Here is a 21,285-nt window from a genome sequence, read left to right on the forward strand (position 1 = left end):
TATATATTTGTTCGTTTATATAATCCGGACAGGATTGTTTGTGTACATAATTTTTGGATTTCCTTAGCTCTTCCCTTGCTCCCTTATGTTGAAGCGATAAATATACATCTGAAGTATGATAAGTTATTTATAAGATCTTTTAACAAGAGATGTTGTCTTAACCTTAAGATTATTTTGAACGATCATCGCGCAAGTACTAATCACGTCTGATAAATAAAACCTAAGCGAACTTTTGATATGGAGTGATGCACACTTCCACAATGCATTAAAATAGTGAAAATTCATTATGAAAATTTTTAAACAAAAGTACATCTAATTTTAAGGTTAATTTTCGTACGTTTGTACACGTGGACAAATTAAATTGCCGCATTTGGATCTGGGAAAATCGGAGGGAAACATTTAGGTAACCTTTATAAATGTAATGAGCGTTAGGTTAACGCATTTTTTTGGCTGACGTTTCAATTAACTTAGTTTGTTCCATGAATGGAACAAAACCTGCAGGATTGACTGACTTTTTGTTTACTTGAATTTGATGCTATAGACGTAAAAGACACATATTGTCAGCACGACGGCATCACTTGTCATATAACTTGCAGTGAAAGATATAAAATGGCACCTGTTGTTGTCAGACCCTGTAGACTTCTTATCGACTTATTGTTTCTCCAGTTCGATTTAATCGGTCCCGTCTTTCCACATGTCCTAACTATCTGATTCTTTACTTAAAGTAGCAATTCTTAAACTTTAGATCAACTTAGGGTAAGTTCACTAACTTCATAAATCGAATTTGACAATGATAAAAAATTTGTCATAGAACATTATTACAACAACAACTAATTGAAGTCTTCAATACATTTAACATTACTAAATGTGTAAACATTATTCAGACCGCTCTTTAGATATAGGGCAAAAAGATATCAATCGTGGATGGCAAGTAAGAAAAAACTAGGAAAATTATATTCGGTTGCAGCAGAATCTTTTAAACCCTTCACCGTTATCCTAGAAAAGATTTTAAAAAGAGGAAAATTATAAATTTTCTTCGCCAGACGGACAGACGGACATGGTTAAATCGATTCAGAATTTGATGCTGATCAAGAGTGTATGTGTATGAATTTGTGCGGTCTCTGAAGCTTTCCTTGGTTTTTGCAAACATTTTTACAAAATGATGATCATCCTTCGGTGATGGGTAGCAAAAGGAAACGTTTTGGAAACAGTTTCAGTTTTTTAAACTACTATGGACTTCTCTAGATCATTTCAAAGCTTGAGTGTTTAGATTAGTAATTAAAACCATATAGAGTTAATATCAATTTTTCTCTATTAAGACTTTAACAGCTGAAATAATAGATGGGACACGAAACGACCGTTTTTCTGCGAAATATTTACTACATTACTTGGAATATATAAATAATCCTTTTTAATGCAAAAACAATGATAAAATTATTGCACCTTAACTACTTGATGATGAGTATAAAAATGTATTACTTTTGTAAGGCAAGACTAACACAACCCTACTAAATTTTTCTCTTGAGTTCGTTTTCATATAATATTGTCTCTCAGTTATTACGAGCAAGACTCGTTTAATGAAAAAAAAGAAAAATGAAGAGAGTATGCTCGAATTAAGACGAATCTTGAATAGACTACTACTACTACTCCTACTACTACTACTACTACTACATACAAATATATGCAAACAGTTTATTTTTAATAAATATTTTTTTCCATTAATAGAACGATCGAGTACAATCTTTACTGGGCTTTTTTAATTATTCTTTGTTAAATCTTTTTCCGTCAATTTGCAGGCGATTAAAGAAAATATTGTCAAGATACGTTTGTTTACTGAAAAGTTACTTGTAACTTTTTTGAACCACTATGCAGACTCAGCGCATTCTCAAACTTGCTTTATGCGAAAATTTACACAACACATACGCAGGTTAGATAAGAAAGCTTTTCGTTTGCATTTTGTGGCGCCATTAGCTTAATATTATGCAGTTTCGATGCTTTGTTGCAAAGTAAATGATTTTGTTAGCATACCTTATTGTGTGATGGTGAGTATAATGAAAAGAACACATATCAATATGAACTTACGGTTTGTCTATATAACGTTTTACACAATACTTGCCGTACGATAGCTAAGTTGAAGCAAGCAATTCCGTTGCTGCTGATTTCGGGGTCAATGACCACCAAAAATATTGCTGAGATAATTTTTTTTTTGTGTTTGCAGAGATAATAGAAAGCATATGTATATGTGCTTATGCACATTAATATACACGACAAGATAGTTGCGTTCGGGTTTATCCCTTTTCTAAATACAGGAACTGAGTTAGATCTTAAGCTTTAATAACTCATAGATGCATAAAAATAGAACACGATAGAGTAGAGATTACATTTGGCTTGAAACGAACCTTCGATACTCTGCATTGTTACCTTTCTGTATACGCAAAAGAAGTTTGCATAAGCACAAGAGAACATTGCCTGAACTTAACTTTGTTTGATCTTGAAATTCCGAAATTCCGACTGTTTACTATCAGCGATTTATTCCATCGTTTTCAATGTGCTATAACGTGATTTCGATATTAGATATACGACAGAGAACAATATAACACAGTAATGACTCATAAAAATGGTTCTTACAAATGTATAAAATGTATAAAAAAAAGTTTTGAGTATTACATAATTAGTGAATGGATCAGCCCATATCCATCTGTTCACACGTCTATGTAGTGCCGGTACTATTGCTGGCAATCCTATACTTATATATTTGACTAACTGTTTAGAGAATATTCCCTACACATGGCCGGCAGTTATGAAGAAGGTTTACAAGTAGACGAGAAAGCCAAAGAATAACTTAGAAGTTAAAACTTCTGGAAAAGCGGAAAAGGTCACTGCTGACACCTTATTACTAACGCGGACAGTGCGGTTAAAGAATAAAGACCCACGATAATGTAGTACGCGGGGAAAAAACAGCTACAGCAGCATTACCCGTAAGTCAATTTATGACAACGAACCTATAAGTGTGCTCTTGTAGGTAAAAAACTTCGAACGCCTAAGGGGCTACAGTCATTGGCTCACAAACATTTTCAGGATCTTTTTTTTGGACGATTTAAGCGTGTTTGTAGGTCCAACAGCTCGTCTAGCTGCCCTACTCTAGAATGCAGACATTCTTTTCATCTGTTCGCCCTTTGGCCTGTCTATCTGTCCGTTCAATGAATTTCCATGTATGTTACTTGTTCAATCTGCGGTTTACAAGCTTTTGCAATATTTTGAGGAAACTCAGCATGTTCTCAATTGTCATTTGGTCCAAGGACGAACGCTACAGATAGCAAAAAAAAATTGAAAAATTCTTTCGCTTTAACAATAAATACAGAAAATTTATGAATTATTGAACGTATGATTGTTAAGTGTTTCATCAAAAAAGAACCCTTTATAGGGCGAGAAAGTTGGAAGAAATTAGACCAGGACAACGTTTTTATATAAAAATTTGTTATAGTATGTTTGAACCACAACGATACGTTTTTAGTACTCCTTCCCATCTAAGATCCACGAAGATCGAATTTGGCATATATTATGAGAAAAATAGCAAAAGAATAATAAGTTCCTGAATCATATCCGTTAGATTGGATATGGAAAAGCGAGATGATGATGATGACAAATAGCGGTTCACATACGACAATAATGTGCGAAGAAAACGTGGTTTCAGATGAATGAAGCTGCACAGAGCTCGGAACGATCCCACGTAAAGAAATGCTTTGGTGCGAAGGAGGAGGAATCGCATATGATGAACTTCTTCAACTTGCCCAGGGGGTTGATTTCATCCTTTACTCCACAGTCAGTTTGTAGCAGTAGCCCACGCTGGTCAACAGTAAAGGCTTGTTTTATTCTCGCAGCACGTTCAGACCGCACAGGTCTTTAATAACTCAAAGAAAAATTGAAAGAATTTCCCTTGGAAGTTTTGACGCATGCACGGCGTAGCCCGGACCTTGGCCGCTTATTTGTTCCCCGTTCTGCAAAACTTTTTTAATGTTATAAAACCAACTTTGAAATAGGTTTAGTTTTCCTTCCGAAAATGCCAAAGATTCTATAGTGAGGACCGTAATTTGGTAAAAAACTATTATTGAGTCCATTAAACTAGATGCGCCTATACTGCCTGTAGTTCATCCGTCCATCTGTCTACCGTCTGCCTCCTGTTGTTATCTCTCCCGCCAAGTGAGAAAAATCAAGACAATTAAAATTAAGTTTTAAAACTGGCGCGACACGCCCAGTAAAGTTAAATAATACTAGATACAGATTTGAAATATGGCATAAGTGAATACTTAGAACTTTCCGAACTTGTGCAAAAAATGGGCTTGACACATCTACCAAGGCGAAAACCCTGTCAAAAGTATTTCTTAAAGTCAAACTAAGAGGCCAGTGTGATTCTAAATCGTTTCTATTGACTAAATAGCCTATTTACGTTTAAGAAAATTTTTGTCAATTCTAATAATATATATCAAAGCCTTATCAGGTCAACTGAAACACTTTGAAAGTTAAAAATGATTTCTGCTTAACTAAGTCTTCCTTTAATTAAAAATTTTATTCGTTTTTGTTATTCATCATTGAAATACTGAAGCTAAATATATACGTAATCAAAGGCTTCAAGAGGAATAAATTTTACCTTTGATAGATCCACTTGAGTTGTTTTGTACCGGTGATTGTACATTACTTTGCCCTAATGTATTCGCGTGGACTTCCAACTTGGATGTAACACTACTCCACATATCAAACATACGTTGTGTATACATTATATTAAGTTTATATCCTTTTTGTACAACAAAAACCCTACTACAACTTTGTTGTAATATGCGTTTCTATTATTATTTCTTTATTATTATTATTATTATTATTATTAGTTTAATTATTCGCAAATATATATGTAGATATATAAAAACGTTATGAAAAGAGTTTTTATGCGCAAGAAGAGAAGTAAGAAAAAAAAAAAACTTTCGCATAAAACAAAATTGAACGATTTTTGTTTTCCTTTTCTTTTTTGTAACAGTTTTGATGTTTATCAACCTTTGTCTCTCTCCGAAGGTTTTCGTGTAAAAATAACAAACGTGGTTTTTATATACAAATTAAATTAAATTTCATGTATATATTTTTATATATATATATATTATTTTTATATAATATAACTACATATATAGTTACATATGATTTGATGTGGATGTATATATAGTACATATATATATACATATATATGTTATATTTTTGTGTCTATATATATATATATATGTTAGTGTATATATATATATCAATAAGAGTCTAATAAAAACATTACATGTTTTATATAATTTTTCTTTTTGTTTTGCTTTTTGTATTTAATTAGAATCCATTTTTAAGGCATTTATTGCCCACCATTGCACTTAAGGAAAACTATTATTAAAGATGATGAAATTTGCTTCGTACCAAAACGTGGATGTATTGCTATTGGTATCCAGGGATGGTATAATAATTTTTTAAGTTTCGATTTTTTTTTTTCTTGGGGTAAATATTTTTAAATGTGAAATACTAGTATCACAGTTACTATTAAGATAATTTAGCTAATTTAATTATTATTACTACTATTTTTATTATTTTTAATTTTTTTTAAATTTTTTTATTTGTTTTTGTTTACACGTGATAGGTACAATTTTGGTAAGGTTAGGTTATAACTGATGTATGTTATGTTGTGTTATGTTATGTTAAACGGTGAATTACTAATTATTATAAATTTGATATAAGACACTTGCTCAAGTATTTATTAATTAAATACTTTTATTAGGTTATTATTATTATTAGAAAATATTAAAGCCTTTCATTTTATTGTATTCCTTTTTTTTTTTTAATCTTGTATATCTATATATATATATATATATATATACTTAAGTTTTAATATGTCTATAATATATATACATATATATATATTTATATATATATATATAAATTTGATGCTATCGTTTTAGAAGCGTTAGCTCAATCATTAACTTTGGCTCTCTCTTAAATCACTTAGGCACTGAACTGTAAATGCTGGGTGACACAGAGGGGTTAGATTCTAGTGTTCTTTTTTTTTTTTTTTGCTTTTAATTCACATATACGTATATATCAATCAGTTTTATCCATTCATTCATTGCTTGCTCGCTTGCTTGCTTCACTTTGCAAACAACATTCTTTAAGCTAAATTTCTGAAAAATTCCTTATTTGATTCTCTAACAGTTTAAGGTGTTTTTGATGAAATGCATTTTTATCCGTTTCGCAACCTTTACTTGAAACTTGATTATTGACGTTAACATTGGTTTTGCTTTTGCAATTTTTATTCAAAATAATATTATTATTATGTCTTATTGCTGTTGTTGCTATTGCTGCGGCTGTTGTTGTTGTCGTAAAATTTTTTTGCTGATTAGCTTTTGTATTTTTACACTTGATCACTTTCACTTTATTATTGGAATTATTTTGTTTGTTGGGCTTAATGGCGTTAGTGTTGCAGGCGTTACCTCTCTTTTGGTTAAATTTATTGATATTATTGTTGTTATTGTTATTATTATTATTATCATTATTTTGTCGATTTCTCCTTTTAGTTTGATTCCAAATTAATATATCCAAAAACACGAAAATTTCGCGACAATTTATTCCGGAAGACATTTGGTGGAATTCGTAACGTATTTGAATGAAATATATATTAAGTAAACGAATGTCTCTCTCTCTCTCTCTCTCACTTTCTCTCTCTTTCACTCTCCCTCTCTCTTTCTCTCTCTCTCCCTTCTCTCCTTTTAACTTTTATAACTTTAACGTCTCCCGCTTATGCGCCGTCTGCTTTCTCTTTCAATCTGCGAACTCGAAATTTTCAAAAATATTCATTGGTTTAGAATTTCACTTCTTTAATGACTTAATTAAAAAAAAAAAAAAGGTAAAAAGACAACAACAATGAAAAAACAGCTCAATTAGCTACATTCGCCTTAGGAGGAATCTTGGATATCGTATACCGTTACCAATAGTTAGAGATACGCTAATTATATTTTTTTCTATTTTACATAAAGCAAAACGCGTCTGATCGTCTTTGGAAAGAAGTCTTTTAAGTTAATTACTTTTATTTCATCTTTCATTTTGGCTTGTCTCATAATTCTAAAGTGCATGTAAATGGAAAAAAAAGACTTATTCTTAGATAGAAGTTCTCTTTAAGCGAAGGGGAAAATAAAACTAAAAAGTTTTCAGTATTACAAGCATTGTATATGACGTGTCTAACTCAGATCTAGGTTCTAGGAACATCCGTTGCTCGGCTTCCTTGAAAAGCGTAATAAAAAATGTAAGCACGTCATGCACATTCTTCTCTCACTTCAGTTGCGTCAGCCAGTCTGGGTAGTATGTATGTATGTAAACGCGCCGCTAGTTATTGAAATATATTAAAGAAAAATTTATATTCTCGTTGCAACAAATCTTGAAGATTCGTTAGTTCATGCAAACGAACAAAAATTGCCAAATTTAATCATTTTGGACGAATCCAGTCTCCCATTCATTTTTTCATTTTGTCATCTTGGAGATGTTAGCATGTATTTGCACCTAATTTAAGATTGATATTTTCAACTTTTTGACCGTTTTCGAAGCATTAAATTTCTTGGCTAAGTTTTTCATTAATCCATAATTGGAAAAGAATGCGCCCAGTGCTTCAGTAATAGATAGTGGGCCAATAAAAAAATCAATAGATAAAGGAACAATTTACAGACCAATTTATTTAATCCTGTGTCTCCGATATCTCAGTTTATCCCCTCTTGGAACTAGAAAACTTAAAACTTAAATATCCCGTTAAGTGGGGCTTTACATTTTGGTAGTTTGATTCAGTTCGTTCCTTAAGGAATACGAGTGCAGGCAAATTTCTAATAGGAACAGAAAATTAATCTACCTAAACCTACCTTTAAAATTTTCATTGCACCTGTACACCTTCTACAAAATGAATTACAAGAATCCTAAAATATAAAAAACTAATGTGAAAAGTGTTACCAAATGATATTGTAGAATACTTTGCTGTAACGTGGACAGAGTATTCGTGAAGACTTTGATGAAAGTTTTAAGAGCTTAATTGCTACGCCTTCAAAGACTCATCATTAAAAAGCCGTTCAATTAAATTTTTCAAAACTATTAAACTAAAATTTATTTTCATTGTTACCGGCAGTTATATGAAATATTACTTGCTGCACTTCTTCGCTATAGACCTTACAACGGGCAAAGGCATCTTACTTAGGGACAGACTGCTAGGAAATCATGAAATTAATCAAATAAAGGTTTGAAACGATTTCGACTATGATTTACACGAAACACTTTTATTTATTGTTTATTATATATAGTACAGTATAATTTTTATATATGGCATTTTTCTCATACCTTTATGATGTGCTACTGCAAAACATATGGTATGTGAGTTAAATTTGGATGCAAAATGGGTGGGTATCCAGGGTTCCCCCCATAAGGCATGCATAGCTTTCTTACTTTTGCGTTTTCCATTTTGAGTTTATTTTTGCTTTTCATTTTTATAAAATGCCGCACAATTTTGCCTATAAAGTTCCGTTAAGCAGGTATTGGTGATAAGTAAAATATTCATCTTTAGAGCGAGTCTTTGTTGGGTACTCACTGTCACTGGTCGTTTTGTAAAAAAGTAAAACTCATTACGGCAAAATACGTGAGAAGAAGAGAAAAAAAAAAAAAAACAATTTGTGTAGAAATTGCTTTTGCCTAACGGGAAATCTCAGTCAGTAAGTCAAAATACATATATATATATATAAACATATACTTACATTATATATATAACATGCGTATGTATATAATATATAGCATATATATATATATATATATGTATGCGTACAATGTATGGGGATAAATGTATATTTTTTAGAATTTGTGTATGTGTGCAAAAGCTTACACTTTTAAATTAATTATGATTGCGGCAGCTTATTAAACTCAAACTAACTGAAAACAAGAGAAATTTTGAAAAAGGCAAACAATTTTAGGGAATTTGTCGAATTTTAATACAATATAGCGAAGAATAAAAAAAAAAAAACTAGGAGCACATGTACACATTTTTCGCCCGATATGAATATTCTTATCATGTCGCGATGTATTATTATTGCAAGTAACACTGTACACTAACTCTACGCTATACATACGTATCGTTTAACTAACTAAACAGCACAATATGCGGTCGTTTGTATGTATGCATGCGTGTATGTAGCAAAGAAATAAATTTATGGTCACACTTTCTGGAATTAAATTCATGATATTTGTATTTTGTATATGAGACTTTTTTACAAACACAAAAAATAAAAAATAAAAAAAAAATAAATAAATAAATGAAAGGCAAAGGAAGAAAAATTAGAAAGAAGAAAATATAGAAAAACTTATTCTAGTGAAATTATGACAAAATGAGGAAAAGCGTAAAAGTTATAATTCTCTATGGACCTGCGCTTGCGCTTACTTTGTTTGAGTGTTTGTTTGTATGTAATAGACAATAATAATAAAGCGCCTATGTTGACGGTAACGTCACCGCTGACTGCACATCGCATCGAGTCGATAGTCGTTCGTTGACGCTGAAAAAGGCCAATAACCTATGTAAAGCTAAGGTACTTGTTCTACTAACAGCAGACTAAGAATAAAAAAGATTACGATGTAACAGGGATACGAAAACTTGGGAAATGGGTCTTTAAGAAACGTCAGCCTACTACTACACAACGTCAACTAAACTCAAACAAAAATCGACAAAAAATGCTCCCCGTCTGCCAAACGCATAATTTATAAAAATAAAAATTCTTCTTTATAACCGAACGTAAGCAAGATTTCAAACGAAGTTATTATCTCTGCGGTTTCTGAGATAGGCAACAGCAACAACTTCTTGATTATATGTAAGCACAAATATTTTTTTTTTTTTTTTTAATCTTTAGGATGAGTAGGGTACATGAATAATCCGCTTTAACTGAATGATTATGGCTCCAATTTACAAGTTTTTGTTCTTTTTGTTTTATGTCACTTGCCCCGGTTAATATATAATATTTGGCTTTTTTTCAACTTCTTTTTTTTCTTTTTCTTCTTTACTTCGTATTGGTCTCTTAAACTTTTGATTCTGCTTTCATGCACTTTTCAACTTTTTTCGTAATTTCCGATTGCGTTTCTCAAATGCACCAAAAAGATTTTTTTTCCGTTTCGTTTCGTTACCGCTGAATAAGATGTATTCAGGTATTAAGAGAAAGAGTCGGACGGCGTGTTTCATATCCTTTCAATTTAATTTATAGGTCATAGAGTTTATCATTTTTGTTTTTTTTTTATTTTTTATTTTTTATTTTTTTAACTTTTTTTTTATTGCTATTATTCTTTTGTTTGTCTTTTATATTTTGTGTTTTTTTTTTTTTCCTGTATATTTACGGATAAAATCATAACAACAAAAACAATATTACGTCATTTTTACAACACGGGCGATCAAGCTGCATTTAACGTTTATGCTTTTCATTTGTGGGTCGATAATACCAACCGATTCCTGTTTTCAGAACAAACTTTGACATAATAATAAATCTACGACAGTTTTACATGAACGAAAATCGAACCGAAAGTGAATTTAAAAGAACGTTTTATAAAGACGTAGCAGCGTTTGTTTTTCCCGTTCTTGATGCGATAATAATGATTGTGGTGACGGTGATGATGATGACGACGATGATGATGATGATCACGATGATGATGATGATGGTGATGGTGTTGTAGTGGTGTGGTGTTGTGGTGCCCCGACAAAAAAAAAACGCGGTAGCACGATACACATAATGTACCCGCGATACGCTCAATACGAAGTGTAGCTAAAGACTGCCTCAAAATATTATCGAGTTCGCTATATTCCACAAAATCTTTAGCTATTCATCCTCGGTATTGCTGTTTTGTTGGCTGATTGCTTGCTTGCTTGCCTGCTTGCTTTATTGGCTCACTGACGGAACGGCAGGCTAACTTGGACGCCGACGTTTACGTCGTCTCTTGTTATGTTATAAAAACGTTGTGCTCCATATAGCGCTCTAATGGAGTAGTGAATGAGAAGACTAAAGCAAAATAACATAAAACAGAGAGTAACGTGGAGAGTTGGAGCATTTACTGGTAATGCAAGGAGGGGATAACACTCAAAAAAAAAAAAAAAAAAAAAATACCAATGTATCCGGTAGTTGTATGGTATGTAACATGTAAAATGAAATACTTCGAAAGCGCACTATGTTCAACACAAACTGTCACTAAAACAACAAATCTCGAAACAAACACGTTACAGCAGATAGCCAACCAACCATGATATACGAACAAACACTCTCGCACAAAATTTACTTACTTACATGCATACATGTTCATATTCACATATATTCGTCATATATTATATATACATAGACATATATTTATGTAACTTTCTGCTTACGAATAGCATAAACTGATGCATACATACGCATGCACGTACTTACAGAAGAAACAAAAAAAAAAAAAGAATTGAATAAATATCTCTATTTGTGTATTTGCGTGCGTGTCTGTATGTGCGATGGTATTGTAGCCTCTTCAAATGCTCATATAATAATATGATGTACATGTTAAAGCGAAAAATACATATTCGCGCTTGGACATATATTCATATACCTGAAAGAGGTATTTATATGTTTTAAAGAAACATACATGTATATATTGTGTATATTTACATAAGTAACTGTTTAAGCATAAGTTCTTTGATGTTAATGATTACAGTAATATAACAGAATATTTGTATGCATGTACGTGTACGAATATGTAAATGTAAATGTATGCATATTCATAAGAACAAAGATGGATTTTTCCTTTTTTTTCGTCTTTTTTTCTGATGTGAATTTTTCGTTTTATTTCGTGCTGAGTAGGTATGTGTGTCTCTGTGCCGATTTTATTTATTTGATTTGTAACCGATTCGTAAACTTTGCTGCACTTGCACACGATGTTGTATCTATAACCGTCGTTTAACAGCTCGCTCGCTTGCTCTACGAGCGTAAAAAATGAAATTTTTCTTTGCCGTTACATTACAGTCAGAAAAGCTATTCGAATTGAAGAGCTTGCTTAATTAAAAAAGAAGAGCATGAAAATAAAATCTTACAGAGAACGAGCATATATGACCCATGTTTCTCTTTATGCAGTAGTGGGGCATAAAGCATAGCTGAAGTTCTCTCTTTTGCTAATGGTGGAGATATTTACATATACGCATGTATAAAGATTCCTGCACATTCCTATACAATCGAAGGATAAAGGAATGATAAATACGGCATTTTTATTATTGATATAATATATATTGTCTTGACTTAGGTAAGATTTCGATCTAGTTTGCATTACAACATGAATGTCGAATTGATTTATAAATTATAGATAGCTCCTATGTACGTTATAAGAATTCACTTTGTCGCTATCCTTTAGAAAAGTAAAGCAATTTATTTAATCTCTAACCGGTTAGCTTGTCAGGAACCTCTGTGAGAAAAATACACTTCAACTGTGAAACAAAAATTACGTATTTGAGCATACGACGCGTATACTCGTCATAACGGAAAATATTGTTATGGTATGTGTTGTCGTCATAACTCAGAATATTGCTATGACGAGTGTACTCAAATCATAAGAAAAAATATTACATTGGCGAGTATACTCGTAACATAAAATATTATATTACTGGTATATTCATCAACGACGTCTAACCGGCTAAATTTCGAAATGTGTCGACATTATCTGCTTCCGTGCATACTTAATGGAGTTAAAAAATATGACTTTGTTTCGCTTCAAGATTTAAAAACAATTTCGCCACTAATTGATCTATTAATAAATTAAAGAATTCTCCCTTATAAATAGTCCAGCGTACAGTTGAGAACTTCTAAAGAATATTCGAGATCAAAATGAACAAGCATTTATATACGAAGATGGGGACGTGTTGGCTAATAAGTTTCTTGGTAAACATTTTCAAACTAAGCTATTGTCAACGTGAGTCGATTATGCTCATTTCCATACTTGGGCTGTGCTTATCGACTTGGCATAGATGATTCAAAGTTTCATTGCAATTTTTGCTCTAAAAAGGGTCGTGAGACAAACTATTATTTGCTCCATTTAAGACACACTTACACATAGTAATGTCTAGGACTAAATAACTCTATCACTTCAGGTGCCGATTATCTAAGACTTGTCGCAAAAAATCATGGTTTCTTTAATCAAGATATTAAAATTCCTACTGTCTAATTTCTACTGCACTTAAAGTTCGGCAGACTGTCCTTAATTAGGGAGTGAAAATTGTCAAAAGTGATTAAAGTCTAGTCGGAAGGCTTTACCGAGTCTTTTAAACGAATCCTTGCCGGTGTAAATTGGCAGACAGCAGACAGAATAAGACTCACGTGATAGTTTACTCAAAGTTTACCGTTAGTTATCTCTTTGAATAGTTGTTCTCACTCGAATTTAACTTTAATTTATGCACACGCCAGCATGTAGATACATTTTTTACTGTTAAGTATTATACCTTATGTAGTGTTGGCAGTAAAAGTAAAAAAAAAAAAATTTATTTGGAGAAGGAAAGAGAACTCGTAAAAAATGTGCGACAAAATTTTGAGAAGAGACTTGTTTTACAAATCACTAGAACAACGTCACATAAAATGATTTACATAAAGAAAGTGAAATACATGTGTGGTGGAAGACTTTGTAACCACTTGCAAATGCAAATTGTATGATATGATAAACATAATAAACATATAGAGAACATATATGATAAGCTATATGCATACATGCAGATAAGTAAGGGTGGTTCTTTTCATTTATAAATAGGATTTCATTAATTACTACTAATTTCTTTAAAAAATAGATTTTTGTTTGTTTTCGAGACCATTTGCAACACTCTATCATAGCAGAGTTCAAATGATTGGAAACGTCTTGCATAGAATGCAGTTTGCAGTTCCTATGATCATAGAACGAAGAAGGAGGAAAATGTAAAGTGTTTAAATCATTTGAAAGTCTCCAAACTCTTTCGCATGAAATTAAGTTCACATGATTGGTCTCATCAGCTAAAAAATTCCAATAGAACATTATATTACTAACGAAATTATTGAACGCAAATATTGGTTGTAGCATGCTTTCACAAATATTCTCGGCCTGACAACTGCTGGACCTCTAACTTACGACAAATAAAGATGTCATGTTCGCATTATTGATTGAATCATTTTATAGCTACGTAACATAGATTTCTTTATTAGCTGGGAAGGTAATGATCAAATGAGATCAGCTTATGTCCTGCTCTCTTGAGCGTTTCTAATGTGGACTAATTTCCAGATCGTTCTCTTTTATGGGATATTGATGAAAATTTGCAACTTTTAACATTTCATGGGGGTATTTAGCTCAATTCGTTTGCACCTGAACGTGAGTACCTAACAAGCCGACTGCATTAGCAAGCATTTCGAGCTAATTGATCTCCAAGCTTGCAAACTCGCAAACAGATTTCTGAAATATTTGGATTTCTTTATAGAAGACTGCGACGGCGAGCGCATTTTTTATGCCGGGCAATTCAATTATCTTTTCTTTAATAATTACCGCACCATTCACATTAAGCCTACATTTTTAGGCGATTCTAAGCCAACATTTAATGCGAATCGATTCCGTTCGATTCAATCTTTGAACTTGTACATCAACGCTAACCAAATTTCAAATCAATCTGATCCCTAACAAATTTTGCATCCCTCTGTGGAATAATTCAAACGATTAGCTACGAACGATGAATTTTTGGCATCCACTCTATCAATAGCTTTATCACGTTCTTCCCAGTTCACTTTAAGTATACTCTTCTAGACGATTCTAATGGGAGCCGTATCGCGACCATTTGACCAATTTTAACCAAATTTCAGTGGAACATCTGTCATATCAAACGACTTTTGATCAACAAGCGCCGGTGTATTGGGCCTTCAGAGATCAGTTTATATCTAAGCTTGTATAAGGTTGTAATGTGCGCTATTTCCAGCCGTTTGATCAGCTCTAATCAAAGTTCAGATCAATATATGTAGATTTGGGAAGACTTTCCTTTTTTATTGGACTATTCAACGGAATTTGCAGTCGTGATTATTTTAAGTATGGAATTTTTGTATACGCAATGTGACACTTACAAATGCTAAATGATTCTAGTGCAAGTTAAATTTCGAATCAATAGCTCGATCGCAATTTTTGAATCTTGTTAGACAGGCTGGCTCATCAGACCAAATTTTCAACTTTCAAATTCCCGATTTCCAATCTGATCAAGTCTTACAAACTTGAAATTCGCGATAGTTTTGAATAAACTGAATCAAGCTGATGGAAGATAAATTAATGAATTTCTAATACGTTTTTGTCACTGTGAAAACGGTAGTGCACTCTCATATCTGTTGATAGTGAACATAATAAATGTTAATTAACTTATTTTAAACATCGGTGTTAGATATTCGACTGCTTTCTTACTTACTAATCGATCCTAGTTGAGTTTTTTCGGTATTTCTGTTTATTTAAATAAATATTGACAACTAAGTATACCACGCTATAAAAACTTTGACTTAATATTATATTCTCCATAAGCCATAATTCATTTTTTACGAATTAAACATGCGTATACACTTGGGTATACATCCATGTATCTATATATGGATTAGTATACAGCACTATGTCGCAAATTTGCAAAAAAAAAAATAAATAAATAAAAATAAAAAAAAAAACAAAGAAAAAACATAATGAAACTAATTAAGTTTGCATATCTAATGTTGTGAAACTTTGGAAACAAATTACCGCAGCTTATTGAAAAAACCTGAGGATGAGATGATAAAACACATCAACCAATAAAATGAACAGAAAATAAGATGCATATTTTATTATGAATTTAGTATAGCGCAATATAAAAGAAATCACCATTTACTGTAAAACCAAAATATATTTTGTAACAATGTCAAAATTGTGAAACGTTTTGTCAAAATCTCAACGAGCAACGACCATGTTCAGGGTTAAATAATCAGCAAATAGTTATACGTTCGAATACATGTGATATAATACGTTGAAAAGGCAACTGCGTGGAACTGGTATAAATGCATTTATTATTTCATAAATTAGACAAATATTAGGCATATGTACGTATATATATATATATATGTGTATATTAATATCAATTTATAAAATGCAAAAAAGAAAAGAAAATTGTTAATAATAATAACAAAACAACAACAATCAACAATTCGAAGGAACCGCATTAATTAATTGATTTTTCAGAGGCCAGCACTAGCAAGCCTAGCACTACTAGCTTTGAACACCTTATAAGGAGTGCTTGTACACTTCGATCTTGATAAATGTATTTAAAAAGATAAATTTTATTTTTTTTCCTTTCTCTAACTCAACTTCACGTTAAGTCCAAAGTTGAAGTAAATCATTCGACGCGTCCACTCGGTAAAAGAAAAACAAATATTTAGTTTTATTCTTAAGTTACTTAAAACGTGTACTCAATTGAAAGTCTTTGTCCGCAATTTAAACGCATTTAGCTGCCCCGAAGGCCAATGCATATGTGTCTTGCTGTAACGTTTAACAAAAATTTTACTATAAAATGACAAATCTTCCATAGTATGTACGACCCCCACGTGACTTAATGTCCTCTACACTTCCTGGGAGATAAATTGATTTTGATCTTTTTCCTACCCGCATCCGGTACCACAAGTTCCAAATATCAATTTAATCCCACAATTGAAAACGCATACACTCTCAAAAAATACCGGCGAAACCAGAAATTGTGCATTGCTTAATCACAGAACAAGGCTAAAGTACGAAAAGATCACTGAAATGATAATTAACCGACCTATCTCTCTCTCTCTCCCTCGCGGTAGGTAATCCTATCTCAGATAAAAGGAACATCGAAAAAATCAAAACCATAGCAATGGATAAACCATGTCTAAACTTAAAAGAAACCGCGTTTGATCGCCGACAGAGGAAAAACGGGGAAAGTTTCAATCACTTATTGAACCTCTTCGTACCCAAGCATTGGGTTGTGATTAAACAATTTAACGTATCACGCGGTACAATACCCAAAAAAACATCGAACAAGCCTAAATCATGTTTTTTGATAAGCCTTCTCTAAACTTAATGAAAATCGAAAGCATTTGAGATCAAAGTCCGAGTATTTCAGTTTCACTCTTCCGTTATTGCGATAACTTTGTTGTCAACTTTGCTGGAAGTGGCATAGACAAAATCAAAACGATCCTGTTGAATAAAAGTTCTCAAACCTTGCGCGAAATCGTTCGGGGAACTAAAACGCCTCATGGATCTGTTTGCAATATTTTGTTCGATATATTGAGCACGATATGCGCGCAATACATGTTGTATAGAAAACAATATGCTAAAATTATGCTTGAACAAACGTAAGTTCATAACCGACGAAAAGACACGAAACTGTTGTGAAGACTATTAAAAATGAAAAATTATAGTGATGTCGATTCTTTTCTTCCAGGGCACCTTTTAATCAATCAAGAAAATGCTATTAAAACTTGTGTTTGTGTGACTTGTAATAGGGACTGTTCGTTAATCTGTGAAATTATAAAATTATGAAAAATTTCGTGAACGCTATATCACGGTGGTGTATCTGCTCGCGGGCCGCTTCCTGTTCAATATTTTCTGACTCATTTTACAACCGAAAGACCATTACCATCTTACACTAACCATCACCGCCACGACCACCTTCTTTGGATAGCCTTAAAGCCTTTTCCCATAGATCGAAAGGTTCTTAACGATTTAGTAAAAAAAAAAAAAAAAAACTTGTTTGATACAACTTTTTTCGTTCGAATATCGCGCAAAGTTTTTCTCAGACTGGCATTGATAGTTTGCAGCAAAGCCTTATTGCAAATGTTTCCATTTTAAATCGTCATATGTATCTTTAAAGGTTTGCGTAAAAACAAAGAATCATTTTTGATAATTCCGGGTAGTTTTTTGACAGGAGATACAAAACAAACAAGTTTACACATGTGTTTTTAACATCTCCAGTACTCCGCCAACGCTACGTGAAAGGCCTCACATTACTAGTTGCTTCTTTTTTTCTTTACCATGTTGTCAATCTAGACTTGCGAAAGCAACAAAGCAATTAGACATCATCCGTATATTCTTGGCTGATAATCGATAAAATATACCTGTTAGAAAAAAAAACTTTATTTATTGAAGATTTTCCTTCTTTTATGCTAATTTCGGGTACAAAAAAAAAGAAAAAAACTCGCAAAAGTTCACAAAAGTGGAAAGCAGTTTCTCTCTTTATTTTTAATTTCATTAGAATAATTATTTAACCATATGCCCGCTTCCATGTACGGGACGTACGTGATAGTGACCACACGGGGGGTTTCTCAATAAGTTAAACTACAAAGTTGAGTAAACTCTTTTCAACTTGCTGGTTACACGCGTATTGTAATATGTGGACTTCGAAAAAAAAAGTTACGTTTTTTATTTTGTTCTCATCTGTTTTCAGCTTTAACAAAAAATTATATTCTCTTCTCCTTTTAGTGAATTTTGTTACGATATACTGTTAAAGACATTTTTTTAAACGGGGCTTTTTACTTACTTTGTTGCTGACTTTTGCGTTTTTATGTATCAATGCATATATATATATATATATATATGTGTATGTGTATGTTTGCTTTTCTTTTATACAACATTCCTCTTAGAAACTCTTCTTCAGTATAACTGTATAATTTGTAGCCAACATGTTTACCGCTATAGCTGGAAATACGGTAAAAGGTGTTCATACATAGCTACAAAACGATGAAAGAAACCAGAAACAAGTCTTAATGTTACATGTACAACAAAAGTGTGTTAGTTTCACACACTAAGCTAACTAACCACCAATCGCCCTATGTACGGCACAAGCAATTTTTATTCTTTCATATGCTTAATCTTTTTCTTAAATAAAACTTGAATGAGTTTAGTTTACTACAATTATTAGCTGAGACAAAGGCCCTTAGCTGATAGTATAAGTGCCATCTGATATTTCGTCAGCAATCTTTGCATGCCTACAGGCAGAGTAGATAAGATAGGTACGTTACATTAAAATTTGTGCTCTCACTAAGCAAATGCGTAAATGGCCCACGGATTTTCTAAAGTTTTGATTGCTCAGGATTTTTAAATGCATTCGCTGCCTGAAAGTTAAGTTTACAAGAGAACATTGAAAAATGTTTACAGACACAGATACGTACACATATGTGCGAGTCATTAAGAATGGTAAGATTGATTGGATGGTTGAGTGGATGTTCTGAGTTAGAAGTATTTGCGAAATAAAAAAGAAGAAACTAGTAGTTAGTAGTAAGTCGGTTACAAGTTTTTTTTTTTTTTTTTATCAAGCTGTTGTCTATCATGTTCAGTTAGTTAGGTGTGCAAGAACAGAAATTGGGTCACTGAAAACACTGGTTTTCTAGAGGTAAATAGCCTAAGAATAGAAAAAAAAAAAACAATTGTTTTATTATTGCAAAAATAAAAAAAATATATATGAATTCAAAACAATATTCATCTGTATACCAAACTATTTGTTTATTGCCTTTGTAGGCAGTTATTTATGAAATTAAGCTGAAAACATGTAGAAAACGAGCAACAAATCTTAAATAAAAAATTTCGGCTATGGTCGTTAAGTACTTTTTTTTAAAGTAGATTTTTATATCGTACGGCTCTTGTGCTACATTTATTAAGTTTGTGCGGATGTATGCATCGCGTAGAATGCCCCAAGGTACATCCACTTTCTATTATACAGATCTATTCAGAATCATTTTCTTGTCTATCCGTCTATCTGTATGAAGATCGTAACTTCTGAGATGGATTTGTGAAATTTGCTACACTAGCGTGTTTTAGCTCAAAAACGAACCCTATTGCAAACAATCTAAAACGAGACCACTTTTGCGACCACCCCCATAAAAAACGTTTATTTTGAAAAAGGGATTATATAAGAAAACAATTAAAAACGCTACAGTCAGCCATGGCCTACCTTTAAATATCCTGCGACAATTTAGAATTATTCATACAACGACCTTTCAAAAAAACGCTTTTTACGTCAAGTGGTTGACAAAGTAGTCCGATCCGAACCGATTTCAACGGTCTTTGTCGTTGGCAGAAACCACGTCACTGTATCAAATTCCATCGAAATATCTCAAAAAATGCGATCTGTAAGAAAAAGCGAGATAACACCGACACACAAGCCTAAATCGATTCGGAAAGTGATTCTGATTCGATTGGTATATCTAATAGGACAAGTCTTTCGGGGTATTCCATACATCTCCATGCACTTCACACAAACTTGTACCGCACGTGATGTAGGGTATGTATTACCGTTTTCAAAATTTTTTGATAAACATCGCTTAGTAATAATATATCTGCATATCATATTCATATGAAAAATTGGAATTTGATGGAGCGATTTTCTCAAGCACCTCCCGTACAATCGTTCTGATGATTTAACATCTTATAATGAAAATTGGCCCATGACAGTGACTTGATATAAAATTTAACTGTATCAACCTTGGATCAAGTAAAGTAGATCTATTATTTACGAATCACCTCATATAACGAAAAGTTATCTTTTATATACAACAACAAATTCTACTCTGCATGTAAATTTAATAAATTTGATAAACGCCAGTTCACGTTTCATCGAAATATGCGTTTACGCAGTAAAGAGATATAATGTTTGGTTTATTAACACGAAAATGAAAGAACGTTTGTGAAGTATTTAATGAACGACATTGCCCGACCATAATGTTTTTGCTTGCTTATCCTAAGGTAAGTAAACGAACTCTTTAAGGGTGTAGTACTACTTCATTGCACTTATTTTTTATGAGTGTGAGTGAGAAATACATTCAGCTTGTGATGCAGTTTATAACTAAGAACGGATGCTTAAATTTTCTAAGAATTACTCATTCTCTTAAAAAAGAACAAATGTCTAACTTTGCACGTCTATTACGTGTATTACGTGCATTTTTGCCAACAATTCTGATCACTTTAGCCATATTCAAGACAGAAAAAGTGAAATGTTCGTTAAATCCTTAAAGAGCATGAAAATATAAATGAAAAATCGCTTAAGATATAAATCTTAGCCGTTAGAGTGGAATATGAAATCGGTCTACCCATGTCTGTCCCTCTGTACATTCGTTAAAATATCAGGTTGCTTGAAACTCAAAACTTTAACCAAAATTTGTTATCAAATTTGTTTGTTCGCAAATCTATTGTTTTCCTCTCTCGCCAGATTAGTTCAGCTTCGAATATTTGCCAAATTGG

General features: G+C 32.4%; 3 protein-coding genes across 20 annotated transcripts in view; 1 reads left to right on the forward strand and 2 right to left on the reverse strand.

Annotated features, from left to right (window-relative positions):
* Positions 1 to 21,285, reverse strand: part of LOC119640899 (probable nuclear hormone receptor HR3) — a 41,435-nt gene that overhangs the window by 18,451 nt on the left and 1,699 nt on the right. The window contains exon 1 of one of the 2 annotated variants that reach the window (XM_038039205.1): positions 4,649 to 5,132. The exons of the other annotated variant lie outside the window; for it this stretch is intronic. Coding sequence (XP_037895133.1) covers positions 4,649 to 4,775 — 127 coding nt within the window. The 5' untranslated portion in view covers positions 4,776 to 5,132. Of the gene's footprint in view, positions 1 to 4,648; positions 5,133 to 21,285 lie in introns of those variants that run through there. 2 annotated transcript variants of the gene reach the window in all.
* The window catches only part of LOC119640898 (histidine decarboxylase), a 58,505-nt gene that overhangs the window by 2,055 nt on the left and 35,165 nt on the right, over positions 1 to 21,285 (forward strand). The gene's annotated exons all lie outside the window — the stretch shown is intronic.
* Positions 5,899 to 11,777, reverse strand: LOC119640900 (myb-like protein A). Of its 17 annotated transcripts, none has more exons than XR_005247767.1 (4): positions 10,520 to 11,777; positions 8,633 to 8,637; positions 8,386 to 8,555; positions 6,654 to 6,843 (listed from the first exon to the last, which is right to left on the reverse strand). XR_005247767.1 is itself a non-coding variant. In XM_038039209.1 (2 exons), exon 2 carries the CDS (start codon positions 6,649 to 6,651, stop codon positions 6,187 to 6,189), a length of 465 nt encoding a protein of 154 aa, XP_037895137.1. In that variant the 5' UTR covers positions 6,652 to 6,843; positions 10,520 to 11,777; the 3' UTR covers positions 5,899 to 6,186. The 17 variants fall into 17 exon arrangements, 5 of the variants coding, with proteins under 5 accessions (XP_037895137.1, XP_037895135.1, XP_037895134.1 ...); XR_005247761.1 differs by having other exon boundaries at positions 10,446 to 11,777; XR_005247758.1 differs by adding an exon at positions 8,921 to 8,967 and having other exon boundaries at positions 8,386 to 8,637; positions 10,446 to 11,777.

Source organism: Glossina fuscipes, unplaced genomic scaffold (assembly GCF_014805625.2).
Source record: "Glossina fuscipes isolate IAEA_lab_2018 unplaced genomic scaffold, Yale_Gfus_2 133, whole genome shotgun sequence".
NCBI classification, from domain to species: Eukaryota; Metazoa; Arthropoda; class Insecta; order Diptera; family Glossinidae; genus Glossina; species Glossina fuscipes.

Excerpts from the sequence above, each read along its gene's own strand:
- LOC119640900 (XM_038039209.1), bottom strand. The coding sequence starts at position 6,651 with ATGTCTTCCGGAATAAATTGTCGCGAAATTTTCGTGTTTTTGGATATA.